The 22,642-nt window shown below is 46.1% G+C and overlaps 3 protein-coding genes across 6 annotated transcripts; 2 read left to right on the top strand and 1 right to left on the bottom strand.

Moving 5' to 3' along the window:
• Positions 1–4: 4 nt before the first annotated feature.
• APEX1 (apurinic/apyrimidinic endodeoxyribonuclease 1) lies at positions 5–2,623 on the top strand. Of its 3 annotated transcripts, none has more exons than XM_055289537.2 (5): positions 5–171; positions 451–576; positions 787–974; positions 1,521–1,713; positions 1,845–2,623. In XM_055289537.2, exons 2-5 carry the CDS (start codon positions 519–521, stop codon positions 2,360–2,362), a joined length of 957 nt encoding a protein of 318 aa, XP_055145512.1. In that variant the 5' UTR covers positions 5–171; positions 451–518; the 3' UTR covers positions 2,363–2,623. The 3 variants fall into 3 exon arrangements, with proteins under 3 accessions (XP_055145512.1, XP_063500802.1, XP_055145513.1); XM_063644732.1 differs by having other exon boundaries at positions 56–301; XM_055289538.2 differs by having other exon boundaries at positions 97–211.
• A 93-nt stretch (positions 2,624–2,716) lies between these two features.
• Positions 2,717–6,591, bottom strand: PIP4P1 (phosphatidylinositol-4,5-bisphosphate 4-phosphatase 1). Of its 2 annotated transcripts, none has more exons than XM_055289539.2 (7): positions 6,002–6,591; positions 5,493–5,683; positions 5,030–5,136; positions 4,482–4,587; positions 4,242–4,294; positions 4,060–4,150; positions 2,717–3,558 (listed from the first exon to the last, which is right to left on the bottom strand). In XM_055289539.2, the coding sequence occupies exons 1-7, from the start codon at positions 6,162–6,164 to the stop codon at positions 3,415–3,417; spliced, it is 855 nt and encodes a 284-aa protein (XP_055145514.1). In that variant the 5' UTR covers positions 6,165–6,591; the 3' UTR covers positions 2,717–3,414. The 2 variants fall into 2 exon arrangements, with proteins under 2 accessions (XP_055145514.1, XP_055145515.1); XM_055289540.2 differs by having other exon boundaries at positions 6,023–6,577.
• A 7,503-nt stretch (positions 6,592–14,094) lies between these two features.
• Positions 14,095–22,438, top strand: PNP (purine nucleoside phosphorylase). The gene is made up of 6 exons (XM_055289550.2): positions 14,095–14,879; positions 17,645–17,814; positions 19,812–19,915; positions 20,113–20,288; positions 20,400–20,590; positions 21,736–22,438. The coding sequence occupies exons 1-6, from the start codon at positions 14,869–14,871 to the stop codon at positions 21,951–21,953; spliced, it is 870 nt and encodes a 289-aa protein (XP_055145525.1). The 5' UTR covers positions 14,095–14,868; the 3' UTR covers positions 21,954–22,438.
• The last annotated feature ends 204 nt before the right edge of the window (positions 22,439–22,642 follow it).

Genomic DNA, 22,642 nt, shown 5'->3' with positions numbered 1-22,642 from the left:
TGTCAGACAGACCAATCACGCGCATTCTTCGGTCACGTGAAGCGTGCCTGTGATCACGTGACCAGGTCCGCTACCCACGTGGGAGCTCAGCGTGCACCCTTCTTTGTGTTCGGGTTAGGAGGAGCTAGGCTGCCATCGGACCGGTGCAGATACGGGGTTGCTCTTTTGCTCGTAAGAGGGGCTTCGCTGGCAGTTTGAACGGCAAGCTTGAGTCAGGACCCTTAATTAAGATCCTCAATTGGCTGGAGGACAGATCTCGCGAGTAGTGTACAAGGCACTATGAAATGATCTAGTTTCGTGGGTGAGGGGCTGAAGGGCCTATGATGCACGGAGGCGGGGAAAGGATTTAGAGATAACATGGTTTGAAAGGCGGGACCTGGTGCGGGGACGCTTTTGGGAGGAGTCTTCTCCCCAGCCTTAGCTGGTTTCATGATTTCTTTGCGTCTGTAGGCAACGCGGTAAAAATATTGCTTCGGTGGGTGACGCGGTACAGCTGCCGAAGGGCGTTCGTTCCGGGAATGCCGAAGCGTGGGAAAAAGGGAGCGGTGGCAGAAGACGGGGATGAGCTCAAGACAGGTAAGAGAATGAAATGAGCCCTTCTTCCTAGAAGCTGCGGCGGGGGTATTTGTAATTCCCTTGATGTACGGTAAGTACGGGCCGACTCATTTCTGCAGGGGTTTGTGAAGAAGTCGCAGTAACCGTAGGCTTTCGTTGGGTCTATAGTTAACGCTGGATCGCAGTTGGAAACCACCAGCTTTTTGTCAGTATGTGTTACTCATTTTATAGAGCCAGAGACCAAGAAGAGTAAGACAGCCGCAAAGAAAAATGACAAAGAGGCAGCAGGAGAGGGCCCAGCCCTGTATGAGGACCCCCCAGATCAGAAAACCTCACCCAGTGGCAAAACTGCCACACTCAAGATCTGCTCTTGGAATGTGGATGGGCTTCGAGCCTGGATTAAGAAGAAAGGATTAGATGTAAGTGGAATTTGAGGGGAAGAGACATTCTTTAGTATTGAATGGTCTTAGGGTTTAGTCACCCCTTTTCTCCGTTTAGCCTTCAGGCTGTTTTATTTTTCTCCTGCCCGCAGTTTTCTGTGGGGCTTCCCCAGTCTTGCCAGTTGTATTTCCTAAATGTCTGTTCCTTCACTTCCATTGCCATTTTCTTTTTTAATGTTCTCTCCTCTTCCCAGAATGTTGCAAAAACCTCTCTACTATACTTCCTCCATTTTATCTTCAGCATGTCCTCCATTCCATTAACTATAGCTTAAAAATCTTAGCTTGCTATCCACTGCCTATAGAAAAAACACATCTCCTTAGTATAGCGTGTAAGACTTTCTTACCTCTCTGTATTTGTTTTCATTTATCTAGCTTAGAATTGTTTAAATATTGTGCTGCTTGACTTGAACTCCTTAGGCCAAGAGACTGTTTAACCTGTGCATGTCTATGACTTAGCATATAGATTATTCAATAAATGTTCTGCTGAATTGATAATACATTTTCCACCTTTCTTTTCACTTACAGTGGGTAAAGGAAGAAGCCCCAGATATACTGTGCCTTCAAGAGACCAAATGTTCAGAGAACAAACTACCAGCTGAACTTCAGGAGCTGCCTGGATTCTCTCATCAATACTGGTCAGCTCCTTCGGACAAGGAAGGGTACAGTGGCGTGGGCCTGCTTTCCCGCCAGTGCCCACTCAAAGTTTCTTACGGCATAGGTGAGACCCTATTGATGCCTAATGCCTGAACTCTTCAAAACCAATTGCTAATTCTCCATCTCTGCCCCACCTCTTGATTGCTTTCCCTTTTCTTATAGTTTTTTATTGCTAATTCTGTTTCATTTCTGTAGGCGAGGAGGAACATGATCAGGAAGGCCGGGTGATTGTGGCTGAATTTGACTCGTTTGTGCTGGTAACAGCATATGTACCTAATGCAGGCCGAGGTCTGGTACGACTGGAGTACCGGCAGCGCTGGGATGAAGCCTTTCGCAAGTTCCTGAAGGGCTTGGCTTCCCGAAAGCCCCTTGTGCTGTGTGGAGACCTCAATGTGGCACATGAAGAAATTGACCTTCGCAACCCCAAGGGAAACAAAAAGAATGCTGGCTTCACGCCACAAGAGCGCCAAGGCTTTGGGGAATTACTGCAGGCTGTGCCACTGGCTGACAGCTTTAGGCACCTCTACCCCAACACACCCTATGCCTACACCTTTTGGACTTACATGATGAATGCTCGATCCAAGAATGTTGGTTGGCGCCTTGATTACTTTTTGTTGTCCCACTCTCTGTTACCTGCATTGTGTGACAGCAAGATCCGTTCCAAGGCCCTCGGCAGTGATCACTGTCCTATCACCCTATACCTAGCACTGTGACACCACCCCTAAATCACTTTGAGCCTGAGAAATAAGCCCCCTCAACTACCATTCCTTTAAACACTCTTCAGAGAAATATGCATTCTATTTCTCATCTATAAAAATAGGAATCCTCCAACCAGGCTTCTGTGACAGACTTAGAGTTCTTTTAAGCCCAAGATTTTTTATTTGAGGGTTTTTTGATTTAAAAAAAAAATTGAACAAAGACTACTAATGACTTTGTTTGAATTATCCACATGAAAATAAAGAGCCATAGTTTCAGCCTTGCTGTCTTTGTGTCTTACCCCTTCGTGGGGCTACACATTCCCTTCCTCCTTATATTTTCATGCACACAAGTTAACAACTGAAAAAGTGTAGAGTCATGACCTTATTTATTTACAAGCACAGGATAAGTCCCTAACCTCCCCCAAAGACTGAGCAACCCGACCCAGCCCAGTTAAATACTGCAACTGAGGGGGTAAAAAAGGTCGGAAGGAGGAATTAAGGGAAATACAGGAATAGGGGAACATATCCCACATTAAATAGTTATATACATATCAGTTCCTGTGGTTCTGTACAGAGCAGCGGCTGACCCCACCCCCACAGGACACAATGTGGGGAGAGGAGACTGAGGGTACTGAGGCCAGAGCCAACCTCTGGTGAAGTGCAATAGCAGCAAAGTCCTAATGGTGCACAAGAGGGAGGGGAACCCCCAGGGCTACCCACCCCTACCCTGCCCTGGAATGTGTAAGGGACAGGAATGGCTCTCAGGGAGCACACAGGAAGGACAAGGCTGGAACCGTCTTTAGGGCCCAGTTTTAAGGGCAACATTTTGCCTACTTCACCCTAGACACAGCAACCCTTGGAGGAAAGCAGATGGTCAGCAGTGCTCTTACCTGCCCCTCCAAACCTAAGTGAGGGCCTGGTTCCTTCCTACCTCTCCCCAGGGAAAAGGAAGGCAGCTGCTTGGCTTCCTTATAGAAGCCCCGGGAGCCTTTAACTACCCCAGCTCCCTTTGTAGTGTCACTGTCCCCACCAGGGAGGGGCCAGGCACAGTCTGTGGGTCATCAGGTTCAGGAGAAGTTCTGGACAGGGTGGCTGACCTTCATACAGGCCCAATAAAGGGCCCGGCCCAAACACAGCACAGCCAACAGGATGACAAATGCCCAGGCTGCATAGATGCCTCCATATCGCCGTGCATGCTTCCATGTGCCAAACTGATGAAGATAAGGAGGGAGAAGAAAAGAAAGATGGGGTTAACGTTAGTCTCCACTACCTCCTATTAGTTCTAAGAACAGTAATAACTCACGCTTCAGTCCTTGTTCCTTATCCACATGTAGCCACCCTCAGGGACCTTCTTAAAAGCAGAGCTGTTCAGCTCCCTTCCCTTAGGCGTAACATACTCATCCCATCCCACACTGTATCTCAGTCTTTCTTAACATCTGACAACCGAGCCAGGTTTGCAAATAGCAACTCTTAAATTAAGAATTTCACTGTCCTATCCTCATCCTACAGAGAAAGGAAGGCTGTTTTTCACTCTTTTAGTAGTAATAAGTCTGTTTGATCAGCCACCTTGCACTTTAGCTCATCCATATCTTAAAACAAAACAAACTACTCCACCAAGTTTCTTCCACTTTTTTTTAGGGTAGCAATTTCCCAAATCTTAGCCTATGGAGATGAGGCTGCAGAATGAAAGAGGTTGGGGCAAGGGTACTCACGGCAAGGCCAGTGGCAGTGACTGCCAAAAGCAAGCCAAGCAAGAAGCAGCAGATACATCTCTTACGGGGGTATCTGCGCCCAATAGATGACCTGTAGGGAGGCAAATAGAAATGGATGCTTTCTATGGCCTTGTAGTTTTTACTTCATACATCAATAACCAGCTCAGTCCCTAATCACTTACACTTTCCTGCAGTGAGGACAACGTGCCAAGGTGCGGTCTGTGAACTCTGTCCACTATGGAGAAAGAAAACGAAAATAATAGCACAAGCAGGGTCCTCCTCAATGAGAACCTTGGGGTGGGGATGCAGAACATGTTCCCATAGGACAGACCTTTCAGGGGTCATTACCATTACTCCAAGATATATACTCAAAATGACTCCTAGTGTCCTTTCCCCTCCCCTTCCCAATATCCCTTCCTCACCAGAAAAGTATTCTTGCAATGTCCACAGATAACCCTGACACCCATGGGTTGGGGTTCTGGACTCAGAGGTCCGGGATGCACAGGCCCCAGGTTGATGATTCTTTTGCTATACAAAAGAAAAACACTGTGTTTGAAAAATTTTTAATCCTAAAAATCTTCACACAGTCCGTTTCACATCCCCCACTCCCTGCCTATTAAGTCACTCAACTTCTCTGTACACTTAAGATACTCTGTCCCCCAACTGTATACCCTCAAGAATCCTTGAGAAAGAAAGAGCACTGTTTAAACTTCAGGTCCCCAATTCCCCTCCGCCCTCAGGATAACACACCCAGTCCCCAAGGCTCTCTATTCTCCGAAACGACATCATTTCATCCCAGTATTTTTAATGAGAAATGAGAAAGACAGCTATAACATTCCTGAGGCACATTCAAAGCCTTTTCTCCTAAATAAACACTAGGCTCTCTCACCTTTACATTCTCAATATACGCTCATCCTTTTTTGACTTTCCAGTTCCCCACTTAGGCCCTTCCCCACCTTATGCCTCTTACCAGTAGGGCCGAGGGCATGCAATCCGTTGGGATGTCACTTTGCAGATAAGGAGACAGTTACAGGGGCATCGAACATATTTTTTCCCTGGGGGTGCATTCTTGATTGGCTAGAGAATAATAGGATCATCAGCAAGCAAACCTCTAATCCCAATCCCCTCCACTTCCCTCCAAAAACACTTTATGAGATCAGAAAAATAAGGTGCTAGCCAGGCAGGAGAAATAAAAGAAAGACTATATCGTGAGATTTGCAAATAGGAACCAGGCTAGGTGTGAAAGTGAGAGAAAGTAAACATTAGCTTTGGTGAGTGGCTTCTGGGGAAATGGCTGTGTGAGACACCTGGAACTGAAACCTGGGTATCATCAAGAGCACTTGGCTAACAGCCGGAAGGTCAGGGTCTAGAACCAAGACATCAGAAAGAGGATCCAAGAAACAGGGCCCATTTCATAGATATGTAAAACTCACGGTGGCTTCATTGCAGACACCACATTTGACTACATGCTGATGCATCTTGCCTTCCACGTTGATGAGAGATTGGCAGACTCGGCAGGTGATCATAGGGGCACTCCCGCTGTCCGGGCTAGTTAAGGGTGAATAGGGGGGTGGGTCCTCCCCAGGCAACACGGCTGGATGCCCCTCGGGAAACGGGGGAAATGCTGGAGAGAAAGCAAATAGAAGGGCTGGGATCACTCACATCCCCGACTGATGCTCTACGGTGGTAGGGAAGTCTTTCTGATCTTCAACCTTCTGACCAAGCTCGGAGGGCTTCTCATAATTGGCGCTTCTATCAGGTTGTTCAGAACCCCCTTCCGTCCCTAGGCTGTGGTCGCGATTGCGGTGGGAAGGAAGCCTCGCCCAGTCACAGGTGCAGCAGTCCCGCACCTGGCGACTGGGACCCGCCTCCGTCCTCGGTCCCGCCCCCTCCCCGGCTTTCAGAGTACCCCGGGGAGCACCTCGGACCCGCCCCGGCTTACCCTGGGGCGGGGCATGTTTACCGGCTCCGTACGGTGGTGCGGAGGGGGTCAGGCCTCCCCCGGGCCCAGCCCCACTCCCGCCGGGCCCCACTAAACCGTTGCCGCCGGCGCCACCGTCGATGGGCTCGGACAGCAGCGGGGAACGCTCTCCATCTGCCGCCATGGCCACCACTGCCGCCTCCCGCTCAGGTCGGCGATCCGGCTCCCTTCGCCTCTGCCGTCGCCGCAGCCACCGCCACCGCCACCGCCACCGCCGCTACCGGGTCCCCAGGGCGCCTGCGCGCCGCGCGCCCAGCTCACTCCGCAACCAGTGGCCTGCCCCGCCCCGTTCCGTCTAGCAGCACTTGATAGGCTGTCCCCGCCCCGGTCATGCTATTATTCGCGTAGATAAACCAATTCCTGGTCCTGTGAAGGCAGCTCTCCTTTTCCATCGGGGAGCGTCGCACAAACGTCAGCTGTCACATGACCTGCCAGATGCTGCTGGGCTTGCAAAACCTGCACGTGACTAGAGGTTCTGCAAGCTATTGGGAGCGACGCCCATCGCGCTACCTCCAGACCAGGAGGTAGGGCGAGGCTGCTTCTGCTCAACTGGTCACGTGTTTCTGGAAGCTGCACGGCCCCTGTTGCTCTGCTCGTCATTGGTTCAAAGACACCACTAAAACACTTTTCTCCGGCTTTGCGTTATAGCTGGTTTCCTATTGGCTGATGACTTCCCTTCCTTCGTCCTGTGATCCCAGCGGCGCAACTGCATTGGCCCGAACTTAGCGCCAGAACATGGGGGGCGAGGCTTATGCATTTTAAAGGAGGCTGGGCGGGTGCAATAAAAGAGTGCGGAAGCTTGGGATCTTCTGAGCGGGTAGCAAATGGACAGTGGGTAACAGTAGACAAAGTTAGCTGTTCTACTCAAAGAAGTACCTTTAAAAAGTCAGAGTAATGATGTACCAGGAGGAAATGGATTAAAAAGTTAAGATTATCACTCCAGCCTTTGTTGCTGGAGTCATTTTCGGGACAGGACACAAGACTGGGTTTTCCTGGAAGCTGTCTTTACAGAGCCCCGTCTTTCCCCATTGCTGATCAAACTGTTAAATTATCTTTTCATTAGTGTCTCCACTACTAGAAGATTTCATCGTTTCACTAAAAAAAAAAAAAAAAAATCAATAGAGATGCGGTCTTGCCTATGCTGGACTCAAACTCCTGAGTTTGATCTCCTGCCTAAGCCTTCCCAGTAGCTGGGACTACAGGCGCAAGCCACCGTGCCTTTACTCAATTTTGTGACCACCAACCTTTAACATATGCACAAGTTTGTTGATTGGATTAATCAAATACAAGGTTATTTTCGTCACCTTATTTGACAGATGGGACAGTCTTTAGAACTGTCTCAACTTGGCTTCCAGCAAAGGGGCAGTGCCTCCTCCCCTACCTGAAGTCTCGTGTGGTCTTTATGGGCGCCTGAACCACACCTGGATTTTTTTCCCAAGTCATAGCCCAAATTGGGACTGCTTTAAATATGGGAAGCAACAAGGAATTGATAAAAACGATAAACCCCGAGGAGGTCCATTATCAGTTTGGCTAGCAGACTCTCCACTGAGAAAGAAAGTGCATCAAAGAAAGTACAGCCAGCCCCAAATATGTAATAACAAAGGAACTGCTGATGTCCCAGCACTTGGCTGCTACAGGGGCTGGAGACTTCACCTAGGTCCTGATTTTTTCAGACAGAGTCTTCTCAGGCCAACTTGTACTTAGAAGCTAGTAACCTTCGACCAGTTAGATAAGAGCCCCTAACAGACACTTAAAGAACTAAGGAAGCTCCAGATACAAAATAGGGAAGAGGTTGTAGCTCCACAGAGGGAGGCCAGTCTGCTGCTCTTTCTGCTGTTTGCGGCACACAGATGCTCAAGCATTGTCTGGGGCTGGAGTAGGATTCATTATTTGCGCCCTACTTACACATATATTCCAAAAACTGTCCTAAAAATATTTTTTAAATATCTACACTTTGTGAAAGACACTCCTTAACAAAGCTTACACTCTGGGCAGGGAGACAGAATAAGGTAAACATTGACAGTATAAAATATCAGGCCAGGAGTGGTGGCTCGTGCCTGTAATCCCAGTGTTTTGGGAGGCTGAGGTGGAGGATTGCTTGAGCCCAGGAGTTCAAGGTTATAATGAGCAATGATCTCAACCTGGGCAACAGAGCAAGATCCTGTCTCCAAAAAAAAAAAAAATCAGCACTAGTATTTTATTACATGGAAAAATATCAATACTAGAAATTCATGATACAGCACATGCTTCATAATAAAAGAATTAAACAATGTAATTCAAGTTCAAGAAAAGAAGAGATCACTTCTAGCTAGAGCAGCCAGAGAAAACTTCTAAAACATAAAGAAAAATGAGTATTGTGCATGGATAACTAGGATCTGAGCTCTGTATTGAGTAGGTCAATAGGCAGAAAAATGCAAAAAGTAATAATAATATTTGTAACTTGCTCACAGTTAATAAAGGACTTTTTTTTTTTTTTTTTTTGAGACGGAGTCTCGCTCTGTCACCAGTCTGGAGTGCAGTGGTGTGATCTCGGCCTACCTCCCGGGATCAAGCGATTCTCCTGCCTCAGCCTCCCGAGTAGTTGGGATTACAGGTGTGTGCCACCACACCCAGCTAATTTTTGTATTTTTAGTAGAGATGGGTTTCACCATGTTGGCCAGGATGGTCTCAATCTCTTGAACTCGTGATTTGCCCGCCTCGGCCTCCCAAAGTGCTGGGGTTGCAGGCGTGAGCCACTGTGCCCGGCCAATAAAGCACATTCATAGTTATATTCATTTTATTTCAGAACCCACTGTGATATGGACAGGGAAGACAAGACTATATCTTTATTTTACAGATGTGGAAACTGAGGCTGTGTAAACTGGAGTCGTTTAAGCTAAGTGAGAGATTGAAATGGAGCTCTAAATCCCCGTCTTCTGACTTATGATCTGATATTTTACATTCAAATAATTTGATAGGTAGATTGAAAGGGGCAGAAGCACAGAAGTGGCAAAGAGAAGATGCTTGGGATGGGCCCCTTTTTATGCTAAATGCCTGGAACATAGAAGCTGCTCGATAGATGGCTCTCTAATTAATTAATGAAGTAACTTAAGCCCCATCTTGGGATAAATTTGCTGGGTACTGAACAATATTGTTAGCTGCAGTTGCAAGCAGGGAGGATATTCAGCTGGGGCACTACAGGGTGGCTGGCATTGGTAGTTTATGGCGCGCCATTGGTTCTGATTGGTTGGTACCTGTATTATACAGATAAATCATTTTTTTTTTTTTTTTTTTTTTTGAGACGGAGTCTTGCTCTGTCCCCCAGGCTGGAGTGCAGTGGCGCGATCTCGGCTCACTGCAAGCTCCACCTCCCGGGTTCATGCCATTCTCCTGCCTCAGCCTCCCAAGTAGCTGGGACTACAGGCGCCCGCCAACACGCCCGGCTAATTTTTTGTATTTTTAGTAGAGACGGGGTTTCACCATGTTAGCCAGGATGGTCTCGATCTCCTGACCTCGTGATCCGCCCGCCTCGGCCTCCCAAAGTGCTGGGATTACAGGCTTGAGCCACCGCGCCCGGCAGATAAATCATTTTAATATTATCTCTGGTCAATATGGCGTGTCTCAGGTATTGCCTGATTTTTACCTATGGGGTGGGATCTTCTCACTTAGACTGAGAACAATTAGGCTATTGAGGTATATTAATTTGCTAGGACATAAAAAACACTACAGATAGCATAAATGACAAACATTTATTTTCTCACAGCTCTGGAGTCTGGAAGCCCAAGATCAAGATATTGACAGATTTGCTTTCTCCTGAGGCTTCTCTCCTTAGCTTACAGATGGCCACCTTCTCACTGTGGCACAAATGGCCTTTTCTCTGCACACATTTTTGCTTTCTCTTCCTCTTTCTCTTCTTTTTCCGTACTTTTAGAGACAGGGTCTCACTCTGTCGCCCAGGCAGGAGTGCAGTGGTGCAGTCATAGTCTATGGCGGCCTTGAACTCCTGGGCGCAAGCAATCCTGCCACCTCAGTCTCCCAAGTAGCTGGGATGACAGGCGCATGCCACCATGCCTGGCTAATATTTTTATTTTTTGCAGAGACAGGGTCTCACTATGTTGCCCAGGCTGGTCATTGGTCTCTAACTCCTGGGCTCAAGTGATCCTCTGGCCTTGGTGTCCAAATGCTGGGATTACAGGTGAGCACCACCCTGCCTGACCTCTCTTCTTCTTATGAGAACAACAGTCTTATTGGATTGTGGCCCCACCATTATGACCTCATTTAACCTTAATTTACCTTTTTAAGGGACTTATCTCCGAATATAGTCACAATGGGGGTTAGAGCGTCAACATAAGAATTTGGGGGAACACACTTCAGTGTGTTATATAATAGAATATAAAGACACTATGAAGATTTCAAAGCATTTTTTTCTTTAGATTTCCAACAAAGTGATAACTAGTACAATGTGTACATGACCAGAGGATGGGGTGGAAAACATCTGCTTGGCTTCTATGACCCAAAGTATCCCAATCTGATTTCTTTTTTTTTCACATATTCCACATGCCCTATTTCTTTTTTCCTCTTTCCTGAAGTGGTAATTTACCACCTGTGTGAAAACAACACAATCCCTTACTGCATTTCAAAGGCACAGAAAGTTTCTAGTAATGTGCAGAGTGAGTTAACTAAGATGAGGGGTAGTTTGCCGGGGGGTTGGGTGGGATTGGGTGGGGTGTGACCTAGTTTTAAAGAATTAATTTACGTTAATTACATTGGGACTTTGCTCCCTTGTGCTCCTTGCTCTTCCTGGGCCTCAGTTCTTTGCTCTTTCCTTTAGGGAATTCTTGGCTTCCCTTTCTAGGAGCCAAGGTCTTTGGAATAGAGGGTAGTAGGCCAGTCCTTTATCTCTACTCTGTTCTTCCTGCCACTGAGTGAGGCACAGATGGAAGTCTCACTCTTAGAAAAGAGAAATAAAAGTGATCCCTATAACAGAAAGAAAAGGGCCAGATGTGGTGGTTCATGCCCATAATCCCAGTACTTTGGGAGGCTGAGGTGGGAGGATCACTTGAGCCCAGGAGTTTGAGACCAGCCTGGGCAACATGAAGATACCCCATCTCTAAAAAAATAAAAATAAAAAATAGGCGAATGTGGTGGTGCATGCCTGTAGTCCTAGCTACTTAGGAGGCCGAGGAAGGAGGATCGCTTGAGCCTAGGAGATTGAGCCTGCAGTGAGCTGAGGTTGAGCCACTACATTCCAGCCTGGGTGGCAGAGCGAGACCCTATCTAAAAACAAACAAACAAACAACAACAACAACAAAAAACAGGGAACAACCCTAAAATGTTTTAATTTCAGTAATTGTAAAAAATGGAAGATCAAAGATTGTGGTGATAAGAGGAGTAGATATTTTATTTTATTTTTTGAGATAGAGTCTCACTCTCTCACTCAGACTGGAGTGCAGTGGCGCCATCACGGCTCACTGTAGCCTTGACTTCCTGGGCTCAGGTGATTCTCCTGCCTCAGCCTCCCTAGTAGCTGGGACCACAGATGGCACCACAACTGACTTATTTTTGTATTTGTTGTAGAGATGGGACTTCACCATGTTGCTCAGGCTGGTCTCAAACTCCTGGGCTCAAGTAATCCTCCTGTCTTGGCCTCCCAAAGTGCTGGGATTACAGGTCTGAGGCACTGTGCCTGGCCAGGGGTAGATATTTTTTAAAGCGCATATTTAGCTTGTGATCTAGAGAGAATGAGAGATCTCAGTTGAGACAGCAGGAATAAAATACATTCCACAAGGCAATACTGAGTGACTTAGAACCTATTCCTGCCACTTTTTTTTAGTTTCTTTGATCTTGAGGGTGGAGGGTAAGTGTGTTACTAAGTATGTTCTTGGACAAGGAGTCCCTCTGAAGATAGAAGTGATGAGAAGATAGGAGAAGGGTAATAAGGCATTAATGAACTCTAATCACCCTAAGATTGATGATTGTCTGGTTCCTGTCTATAGGAATGCTTCAGGAACTCTTTTACCCTAAAAGTAAATAATAAAGCACAGTTCCAGTTTCTTTTATGTGGATACAAGGTAGCAGTGACTAGAAAAGATAAGAGCAGTGCTGTGCTCCAGCATAAAAATGTAATTATGCTATGCAATATGGTAGCCACTAACCACATGTGGCTATTGAGAAGTTACAATGTAATTAGTATGATTAGGTAACTGAATTATTTTTATTATATTTCATCTCAATTAATTTTATTACTTTTAAATAGTCACACATGGCTAGTGCCTTCTGTTTTGAACAGTGTGGGATTCATTGATATTGATAGGCTGGATATACCTCTAGTTTTTATTTTGATTCAATTTATGGTTAGGTGAGTCTAGAAAGATCAAAAGAGAAAGAGTCAATGGAGATTAATAATAATAGCCAGCATTTAATGTGTGCTTATTATATAGCCAGGCATTTACCTAAACATGTAAAAGGTATTCTGTATAATCCTTGCAAAAATAGTACGATTGTCGCTATTTTACAGATGAAAAAATTGAGGCATAATAAGAATTTTACTTGCCTAGAATCACACAATGAGTAAATAAGGAGTGAAGATGGCATTCATACACAGGTAGTTTTATTAGAGCCCATTCGTTTACACTACATAGATTCAGGAATGAGGTGGCATGGAGTGACTGGGGCAATGGTTCCCAAACTCTGTGCCAAAGTACAAGCTCACAAGGGTACTGTGGAATATTTTTAATTTTCAAAGGAAACACAGCAATATTTTATATTTCTTAAACACTGTGTGACCTATTAACTTGAGGTGATTCACAGTTGGAACATTAGATTGTGCTACATTCCTTTTGATGGCAATATATCTGGCCGGATGTGGTTGCTCATGCCTATACTCTCAGCACTTTGAGAGGCCGAGGCGGGCGATCAGTTGAGGTCAGGAGTTCAAGGCTAGCTTGGCCAATATGGCAGAACCCCGTCTCTACTAAAAATACAAAAATTAGCCAGGCATGGTGGCAGGCGCCTGTAATCCCAGCTACTTGGGAGGCTGAGGCAAAAGAATGGCTCAAACCCAGGAGGCAGAGATTGCAGTGAGGCAAGATCGTGCCACTGTACTCCAGCCTGGGTGACAGAGTGAGACCCTGTCTCAAAAAAAATATATATATATAAAGACAACGTATCTTTACAAAAGATGGTTTTAGAAGGTCCCTCTGATAAAAATTAAGTACTAAGTAAAAAAAAAAAGTACTGTGTAAAAATCAGCATGGAACAGAAAATGAGGGTGGCAGCATTGGATTCCTTCATGTGGGAAGTTGAGTAGTCCAAACAGATGTACATATCCCATAAGTAACTATTTGTGGTTATTTAAGAACGAAATATTTTTTTTCAATTTGTGTGCATTGTTATTTTGAAAGTGCTAGTAAGTTCTCAGGAACCACCTACTCACTCTGTTGCCCAGGCTGGAGTGCAATGGTGTGATCTCAGCTCACTGCAACCTCCACCTCCCGGGTTCAAGCCATTCTCTCTGCCTCAGCCTCCCAAGTAGCTAGGATTACAGGTGCCTGCCGCCACGCCTAGATAATTTTTTGTATTTTTAGTAGAGACAGGGTTTTGCCTTGTTGGCCAGGCTGGTCTCCGACACCTGACCTCAGGTGATCCACCCACCTCGGCCTCCCAAAGTGCTGGGATTACCGGCGTGAGCCACCTCGCCTGGCCTTTATATATATATTTTTTAAATTTACAGATATTGTTTTTATTCTTGTGTCCCTAGCACTAGAACAGTACTGGTGCATAGATGATGCTCAATAAATATTTGTTAAATAAATGAGAAAAACAGAGTTGGAAATTAGTGGCTGGCCACGGAGGTGGGTAAAATGGCAAGCGGAAAAGATTAGAGCTTGGAGGAGGGAAGAAGTGGAGGATTCCAGTAGCTAAGCAAGGGCCATTGATTTGTGATTTGATGTAAGGTTGGTTAATTTGTAAATGTGGGGAGAAGAAATAGTTGTATTCTACCAAAGACACGCTATTTATGTTATATTCTGGTACCCATGTATTCTGATAACAGAATTTTCATCGTGGAAGGAGTCCTCTAGTTACATGAATTGCTTGGATCAATATTGCACACAGATCAAGGGATTATCTGTGACTCTACCCACCAAATCCATCGTCATCCCTTCTGTCGGCATCTAGGACCCCGGAATTCTTGCCTGAGAACTTTTTCTTCTCCCGGTCTGGCCTGGATGTGCTCTCCTAAACCCTGTATCCTCCAAGTTAGCACTGTTGCCAGGGGCGACCCAGCTTCCCTTGTCCAGGGAGCAACTCAGACACAGGCTCGCTTCATTTTTATTCTGGGGTTGTACAACCTAAGGTTTGAAATTTTTCCTTTTTGAATCTCTCATGGTTTGCTATTGACACAGCTGGAATGAGGTTGCAAGGAGAAGGCCGGGGGCTCTCCTCCCTACTTCTAGCCCTATTTCCGCATAGGCCTTCTTGCTGGGAACTCCTGCCCTGCGGACTGGAATGGGTACGGAGATGAAATGCTGGGTGCGCTTCGGCTCCCCGCGCCCGCCGCGGGGGAGAAGGTTTAGGGCTGGGAAGAACTCTGATTAAGTTTACAGCCCAGGTTCAGCCGATTGAATTAGGGTGTGTCACCATGGAGACAGGGCCGGCCCGCGTGCTCGCTTGCCATTGGCTGGGGACTCCAGGGCTGGGGATATAAGCCAGAGCCTAGAGCAGTGAGCGAACTGTGCGGACCAGACCCGGCAGCCTTGCTCAGTTCAGCATAGCGGAGCGGATCGGAGCGGATCAGAGCGGATCGGAGCACACTGGAGCAGGCTCATCGAGAGGGCGTCTGCGAGACCATGGAGAACGGGTGAGGAGGGCACCAGGCCCACAGGACCCTTGGGGAGGGGCAGGTCCTGTGAGACCCGGGAACCTGGCACACTGGGCCCAGAGGGAGCCGGGGGAGGGAGCGAGCGCCCAGGGGATGCAGAGAGGCCTGGCACGGAGCCTAGTGTCGGGGGCAAGACGGCAGAGTCATGCGGCAGCCAGCGCGGGCAGGGACGCACGCGGGAAACGAGCTGGGGTGGCGCCACCGGAGCAGGAAGGGGACAGGTTGGTGCGGTCTAAGCTACTCCGTAAAAGCAGCCGTTGTGTGTCTCCGTGTGTCCGTTAGAGGAACAAGTGGAGAGTGAGTATATATATATATATATATATATCCCTCACTCCATACCAGGAGGAGGTCTCCTCACCCCCTGCGCTCTTCATAAATTCCCATGCTAGGGTCTGGGTAAAGCTGCGAGGTACTTTTGGTGCTCAAATTCGGAGTTCCTCCTTTAGAGGCAAGATTGCTCACCTCCTTTGCCAGTTGCACTCCTCCCTTCCTTCCAGACTGGAAGTATGATTAACTCGGTGGGAACTGACTCCTAAGTGGAGAAGGAAATCAATCACGGAACTGAGCAACAGTCCTCTGCTCACTTCCCCCACCCCACACCTTTGAAAACTCTTCTCTCTGCTTGGGTCCTGGATATCCCAGTTCAAGTGACCTGCATTAGGCATCACAGTTGCTTTTGGATGCCCAGGGAGCCAGGGTGTTCTTGCGGGGACTGATAGCCAATGAGGAAGTGCTATGAGATGTAGCTAGACATACCATGTGGCGGCAGCTTCACACATTCATTTCCTATGCACCTTTTGGGGATGCCATTTGATTAACATTTTACCAACTTAATTGCTTCTCTCCGTTATCCTGTGGCTCTGCTGACCAGCCCCCAACCTACCTGATCCAACTCCTTCCCTGAGGGTAGCCTGGTGTATTGTGCAATCATGTCTGGTTTCCCGGGCTCTGCTTTGGAAGCAAAAAATTTCCTGTGGAAGCTTGGTTAGTTATTAGTTATGTTCAGCTCTGTCACACCTCATTGCCACCTCTGAAGGCAACCTTTGGTCTTCCCAGATGGATGTGAGAGAACTGGACTTGGAAATGGGAGAAAAGTAACACGGGTTGATTCTTGCTAGTGTAGGGGTTCTGGGTAAGTGCCCTTAGGTTTCTGAAGGAGCAAAGATCCTCGGTGGAGAGAAAGGAGACTGGGAGGAGGCAGGGAGGGGGAAGGACAGGAAGAAGACCACAGGCAGTTGGAAAGCAGGAGAAAGGTTCAAATACTTTGTGTAACAGAGCCATAGGTCTTTGGAGGTTGTTAGCAAGTATTCAATTCATTTTCAGATTGACCTATAAGGTAGATGGGGCCAATTTACATCACTTGTTTATACCTGAGAAAATAATTTAAAGCACAAATTACATGCCTAAAAAGACAATATTGGGACTAGAATCTAGGTCGAATTCTGCTTCCCTCCAGACCAGCAATTCCTAAACCTGGTTTTATTTTATTTTGTTTTTATTTATTTATTTTTGAGTCGGAGTCTCGCTGTGTCACCCAGGCTGGAGTGCAGTGGAGCGATCTTGGCTCACTGCAACCTCTGCCTCCCAGGTTCACGCCATTCTCCTGCCTCAGCCTCCCATGTAGCTGGGACTACAGGCGCCCACCATCACCCCCGGCTATTTTTTTTTTTTTTTTTTTTTTTTTTTTTTTTTTTGGTATTTTTAGTAGAGACGGGGTTTCATCATGTTAGCCAGGATCCGCCCACCTCGGCCTCCCAAAGTGCTGGGATTACAGGCATGAGCCAACGCGCCCAGCCCCTAAACCTGGTTTTACAATCAAAATTACATGGGCTTTAGAATCTGTTTTTTGTGGGGTTTTTTTGTTTTTTATATAGGGTCTCACTCTGTCACCAGGCTGGAGTGCCAGAATCTGTTTTTCTAACAAGCTTCTGCTGAGAATTTGTGTAGTCAGTCCTGGTTTAACCTTTGACAACCAGTACTGTGGACTAGGTCTGCTTTTTTGTACAGCAGTTTATCTAGTTTTTTGTCTGGAATTAACTCCCTTGTGATCCAGGGAGCTAAGAATGGCACGTAGACCTCTATCAGGGGTGTTCCCATTGTGTTTTATTGGTTAAAACAACAACAACAAAATGTAGCCCTTAAGTCTTTGGCTGAGGAAGGAACTGGAGGGATGAGGATTCAAAAGGAAATTTGATTTTATCTCTGCCTTCATAGTAGTTGGTCTCAATTACATTTTGAATGTCTTTGGGGAATAGGTAAGGTAATAAGGGGGATTTTACTAGGTGGTCACCATCCTCAGGAAGGGCTTAATCCCATTTTGAGTACTCTTCTTCGGCTCCCTCCTGGCCAAGCCCTTTTACCCTCCCTAATTTGATTATTTCATTGCACTTCCCTGTAGACTCTGGTCCCTTCCTCTCTAAACCTTTGTCATAAGGATAAGTATACAGCTTGCCAGTGTTCAGTAGATCCAACACTGGAGTTGGGTCTGTTAGTAGAAACAGGCTTTATTAACTTTTGCCAGGCTCTAGAATGGAGGGAGTTTCATATCAGACTTGTAGTGGGCTTGATTCAGAAAGAAGAGTAGCTGAGTAGATGGGTGAGCATAGTATGGCCTCTCCCTCTGTGCCAGCTTCTCTGTCCCTGCTGCCTCAGTATACCTGCCAGCCTTTTTGCACTGAAGGTCATTTGTCTCTGATGCCCTTGGAATGGGAGCAGAATTCACCTTGATATTTTTTCTCCCCTAGATACACATATGAAGATTATAAGAACACTGCAGAATGGCTTCTGTCTCACACTAAGCACCGGCCTCAAGTTGCAATAATCTGTGGTTCTGGATTAGGAGGTCTGACTGATAAATTAACTCAGGCCCAGATCTTTGACTACAGTGAAATCCCCAACTTTCCCCGCAGTACAGGTACTGGCAAGTGAAAATGGGGAATGGGACTGAGGGATGTTGTTGGGATTCTGTGGAACATAGCCAAGGATGCCAATGTTTCTACTCCTTGACCTAGCATTTCACTGAAGACAAATGTTGTAAGAGAGGAGAAAAGCCCACCATGAGTCAGAATGACTTTAGGAGATTCCTCTAGCAGACCATCCCATAAGAGACAGGGCATGTGTGTGTCAGTGGACTGAGGCTAAGACTCAGAAGAGGGCCAGGTGACAGGGGCCAAGTAAAGGGCAAGGATCGTTTATTTGGTTTACTTAATTTCTCAAATAACTAACTTCTGTTGGTTTATTTATTAATTTTTAAGATTTCTATCTGCTTTTCCCTGGAGAGTTAAGAATTTTTTTTTGAGACCTGTCAGCAGGAAAAGACCTTTAATAGCTATTTTTTTTAAACTCTTTGACACAAGACTGGGAGAGCAGAGGGGGAAAGTGAGGGAAATATTAAGAAAGGGTGTGTGAAGGGCATACTTCTCTAAGGGAGATAGTAGTGACGCTGGCTCCGTTGGCCACTCCTACCCCCAGTGAGAAGGGCACTGCATTAAATGATAAGTGGGTTAATTTTTTTAAGCTTATCAACATGTTTATTTTTTATACTCCACTTTTATACTCCTGTATCAACTTTATTACTGTTTTTGTTTTGTTTTGTTTTGTTTGCATAAGCTCCTCTATCTTTGAGAATTTCTCAGCTCTTCCTCTTGGTTCTGGTCCCTCTCCCATTCCCTAAGGGATAGGTTGGCCGTCTATTAGAAGAGACTGCCAGATAAGAGAAATGGTAATAATGGCTGTTATGTCTGTGGGGAGTTATCTTTGCACTCCCATGCACCCCTACATGGGCATGTGTTCCCATAGGACTGTTCTGTGCATCATAAGGAAAGAGACTTGCATGCGTTCAAATTCTTTCCCCCTTGTTCAGTAGCCTCTTCTTTAAGAAGCCAGAGTAAGTATACTGTGAGCTTGCTTGCTGGGCTGAGGAGGCAGGTAATTAAGTTAGGGCAATATATAAGAATACGTGTTTTGAGAACTTTGAAAAATTTGAAGAGGGCTGTAATTACTGCATTCACTGTACTCACCTTATTTTGAAACGGAGTCTCGCTCTGTCACTGAGGCTCGAGTGCAGTGTTGTGATCTCGGCTCACTGCAACCTCCACCTCCCAAGTTCAAGTGATTCTCCCACCTCAGCCTCCCGAGTAGCTGGGATTACAGGCATGCGCCACCACACCTGGCTAATTTTTGTATTTTTAGTAGAGATGAGGTTTCACCATGTTGGCCAGGGTGGTCTTGAACTCCTGACCTCTTGATCCGCCTGTCTTGGGCTCCCAAAGTGCTGGGACTACAGGCGTGAGGCACTGCACCTGGCCTATTTTTAATTTTAATTTTTATAGATTTACAGGGGTACAATGCAGTTTTGTTATATGGATATACTGCATGGTGGTGAAGTCTGTGCTTTAGTGTAACCATCACCTGAGCAGTGAACATTGTACTCATTAGGTAATTTCCCATCCCTCATCCCCATCCCACTTTCTCACCTTTCCAAGTCCCCAGTGTCTATTATTTCATTCTGTAGGTCCATATGTACACATTTGGTTCCCACTTATAAGTGAGAACATGTGGTATTTAATCTTTCATTTCTGAGTATCTACTTTTTTTTGCTCACTTTTTACCCTCTGGCAGTATGGCTTGTATTATCTTGAAATTTCTTTAAAAAGCCCTTCCTTCTTTGTGTGTTCATGCTGAACATCCTCACCCCATATCTCTAATCTCAGGTTGTATTTGTATGATTATGAGTAATGCCTGGCTCTCCCTCCAGACTTAAACTTTCTGAAAGCAGAGATAATAATGAGTCTTTTACTTAATTATATCCTAACATTTTGAGCAGAGCGAGTAACTCACAGTAGGTGCTCAATGGATATGTGTTGCATGAAAATATAATCCCATTCATTTCTGTTTCTTTTCTGTATACAGTGCCAGGTCATGCTGGCCGACTGGTGTTTGGGTTCCTGAATGGCAGAGCCTGTGTGATGATGCAGGGCAGGTTCCATATGTATGAAGGGTACTCACTCTGGAAGGTAAGTCAGGGGGATGGGCCTGGTTGGATCTGGAAGAGGCAGGAGAGAACTATCTAGCCTCTTTCACTACCTAGCTATCTGGGCTAGGTGGATTTTTGGTCCTCTCCTTCCTTTTCTTTCACGATGTATGTAATGCATTTCGGTATAGCTGACTTTATGAAATTTTGTAAAATTTTTTCTAATCTTTTGCTTCGAAGGTGACATTCCCAGTGAGGGTTTTCCACCTTCTGGGTGTGGACACCCTGGTGGTCACCAATGCAGCAGGAGGGCTGAACCCCAAGTTTGAGGTTGGAGATATCATGCTGATCCGTGACCATATCAACCTACCTGGTTTCAGTGGTCAGAACCCTCTCAGAGGGCCCAATGATGAAAGGTATGTATGTTACTCCGTTTTTTTTAGATGGGTAGGATTTAAAGACTTCTAGGTGCTGTGGGAGAATTTTTAAAATTCCATTTATGTGAGATAATTCAACCTGTGTCCTAGGTTTGGAGTTCGTTTCCCTGCCATGTCTGATGCCTACGACCGGACTATGAGGCAGAGGGCTCTCAGTACCTGGAAACAAATGGGAGAGCAACGTGAGCTACAGGAAGGCACCTATGTGATGGTGGCAGGCCCCAGCTTTGAGACTGTGGCAGAATGTCGTGTGCTGCAGAAGCTGGGAGCAGACGCTGTCGGTGAGAAGGGGAATTTGGCTGGAGGCTTGAAGAGGGAGGGATTTAGCAAAATGGGAAGGGGAAAGAGTAGGAAATAACAGTCCTCATTGGCTTGAGAGGATCTGATTTCAGGGAAGGGTGAATTAAACTGACTTATTGAAATATAAACTGGTGAGATTTGGTGTAGCATCAAATCTCCCTACGAAGCACCAAGGGATTAACAGCTGCAGTGCTAATGAGTGATCTATCCATGATTTGATGACTGTTTTTTGAGACGGTGTCTCACTCTGTCACCCAGGCTGGAGTGCAGTGGCATGATCTCGGCTCACTACAACCTCCACCTCCCAGGTTCAAGCAATTCTCATGCCTCAGCCTCCCGAGTAGCTGGGATTACAGATGTGTGCCACCACGTCTAGTTAATTTTTGTATTTTTAGTAGAGACAAGGTTTCACCATGTTGGCCAGGCTGGTCCTTGAACTCGCGACCTCAGGTGATCCGCCCATCTTGGCCTCCTAAAGTGCTGGCATTACAGGCGTGACCCACTGTGCCTGGCCAATTTGATGACTGTTTCTAAGAATTCTAAAAAATTCACTATAGCCACCTTCTGTACCTCTAGCTGGAAGATGGAACTCTGTCATTAGGATTGACTTCAAAATTGCCACAAATATAGAAATGAAGCATTGTATTGGTAATTTTAAGAAATGTGTATTTATTTTAGGCAATACAGAAGAACATACCTCAACAATAATTTAGCTGCTTCCTTGGATTTGTTTTAGATGGCGCCTTGCTCTGTTGCCAAGGTTGGAGTGCAGTGGCACCATCTCTAGCTCACTGCAGTTCTGACTGCCTGGGCTCAAACAATCCTCCCGCCTCAGCCTCCTGAGTAACGGGGACCACAGGCATACGCTACCACACCTAGCTAATTTTATTTATTTTTTGAGCCAAGGCCTCGCTATGTTGCCCAGGCTGGTCTCAAACTCCTGGGCTGAAGACATCCTCCTGCCTTGGCCTCCCAATGTACTGGGATTACAGGTGTGAACTACTGCATCTGGCCATCTTTGGATGTTTTTTGAGATTTTTAATTCTTGTTGAAAGTGAGGCTAAAGGGCAAGGAAAAGAGTTATTTGAGGATCCTGACAGTTGGTTTCCATCTTTCTCACTATCAGGCATGAGTACAGTACCAGAAGTTATCGTCGCACGGCACTGTGGACTTCGAGTCTTTGGCTTCTCACTCATCACTAACAAGGTCATCATGGATTATGAAAGCCTGGAGAAGGCCAACCATGAAGAAGTATTAGCAGCTGGCAAACAAGCTGCACAGAAATTGGAACAGTTTGTCTCCATTCTTATGGCCAGCATTCCGCTCCCTGACAAAGCCAGTTGACCTGCCTTGGAGTGGTCTGGCGTCTCCCACACAAAATCCAAGTAGCTGCTACCTTCTTTGGCCCCTTGCTGGAGTCATGTGCCTCTGTCCTTAGGTTGTAGCAGAAAGGAAAAGATTCCTGTCCTTCACCTTTCCCACTTTCTTCTACCAGACTCTTCTGGTGCCAGATCCTCTTCTCAAAGCTGGGATTACAGGTGTGAGCATAGTGAGACCTTGGCACTACAACATAAAGCTGTTCTCATTCCTGTTCTTTCTTACACAAGAGCTGGAGCCCATGGCCTACCACACATCTGTGGAGATGCCCAGGATTTGACTTGGGCCTTAGAACTTTGCACAGTAGCTGCTACTAGCTTTTTGAGATAATACATTCCTGGGGGCTCAGTTCTGTCTTATCTAAATCACCAGAGACCAAACAAGGACTAACCCAATACCTCTTGGACTTTATTTAATGTCATAATGTCAGAATAAAGAGAAAGATGAAATAATTTCATTTTTTTTGTGTAACGTGGTATGAGGCTGGGGCACAGACCGAGATTGACATGAAAGGATGTGAGATCGCATGTCTTGTGTGACTATCTGCTTCTCAGACAAGTAGTTAGGAACTGAGATGAGATAGTATGTGTGTGCAGCAAAGGATGAAGAAGGGCAAAATGATGAAAGATGGGAAAGAGATTATAAGATGGTAAGAA

This window comes from Symphalangus syndactylus, chromosome 8 (genome assembly GCF_028878055.3).
Source record: "Symphalangus syndactylus isolate Jambi chromosome 8, NHGRI_mSymSyn1-v2.1_pri, whole genome shotgun sequence".
NCBI classification, from domain to species: Eukaryota; Metazoa; Chordata; class Mammalia; order Primates; family Hylobatidae; genus Symphalangus; species Symphalangus syndactylus.
The sequence above is the reverse complement of the archived record's forward strand: the minus strand, read 5'-3'. Positions and strand labels throughout refer to the sequence as shown.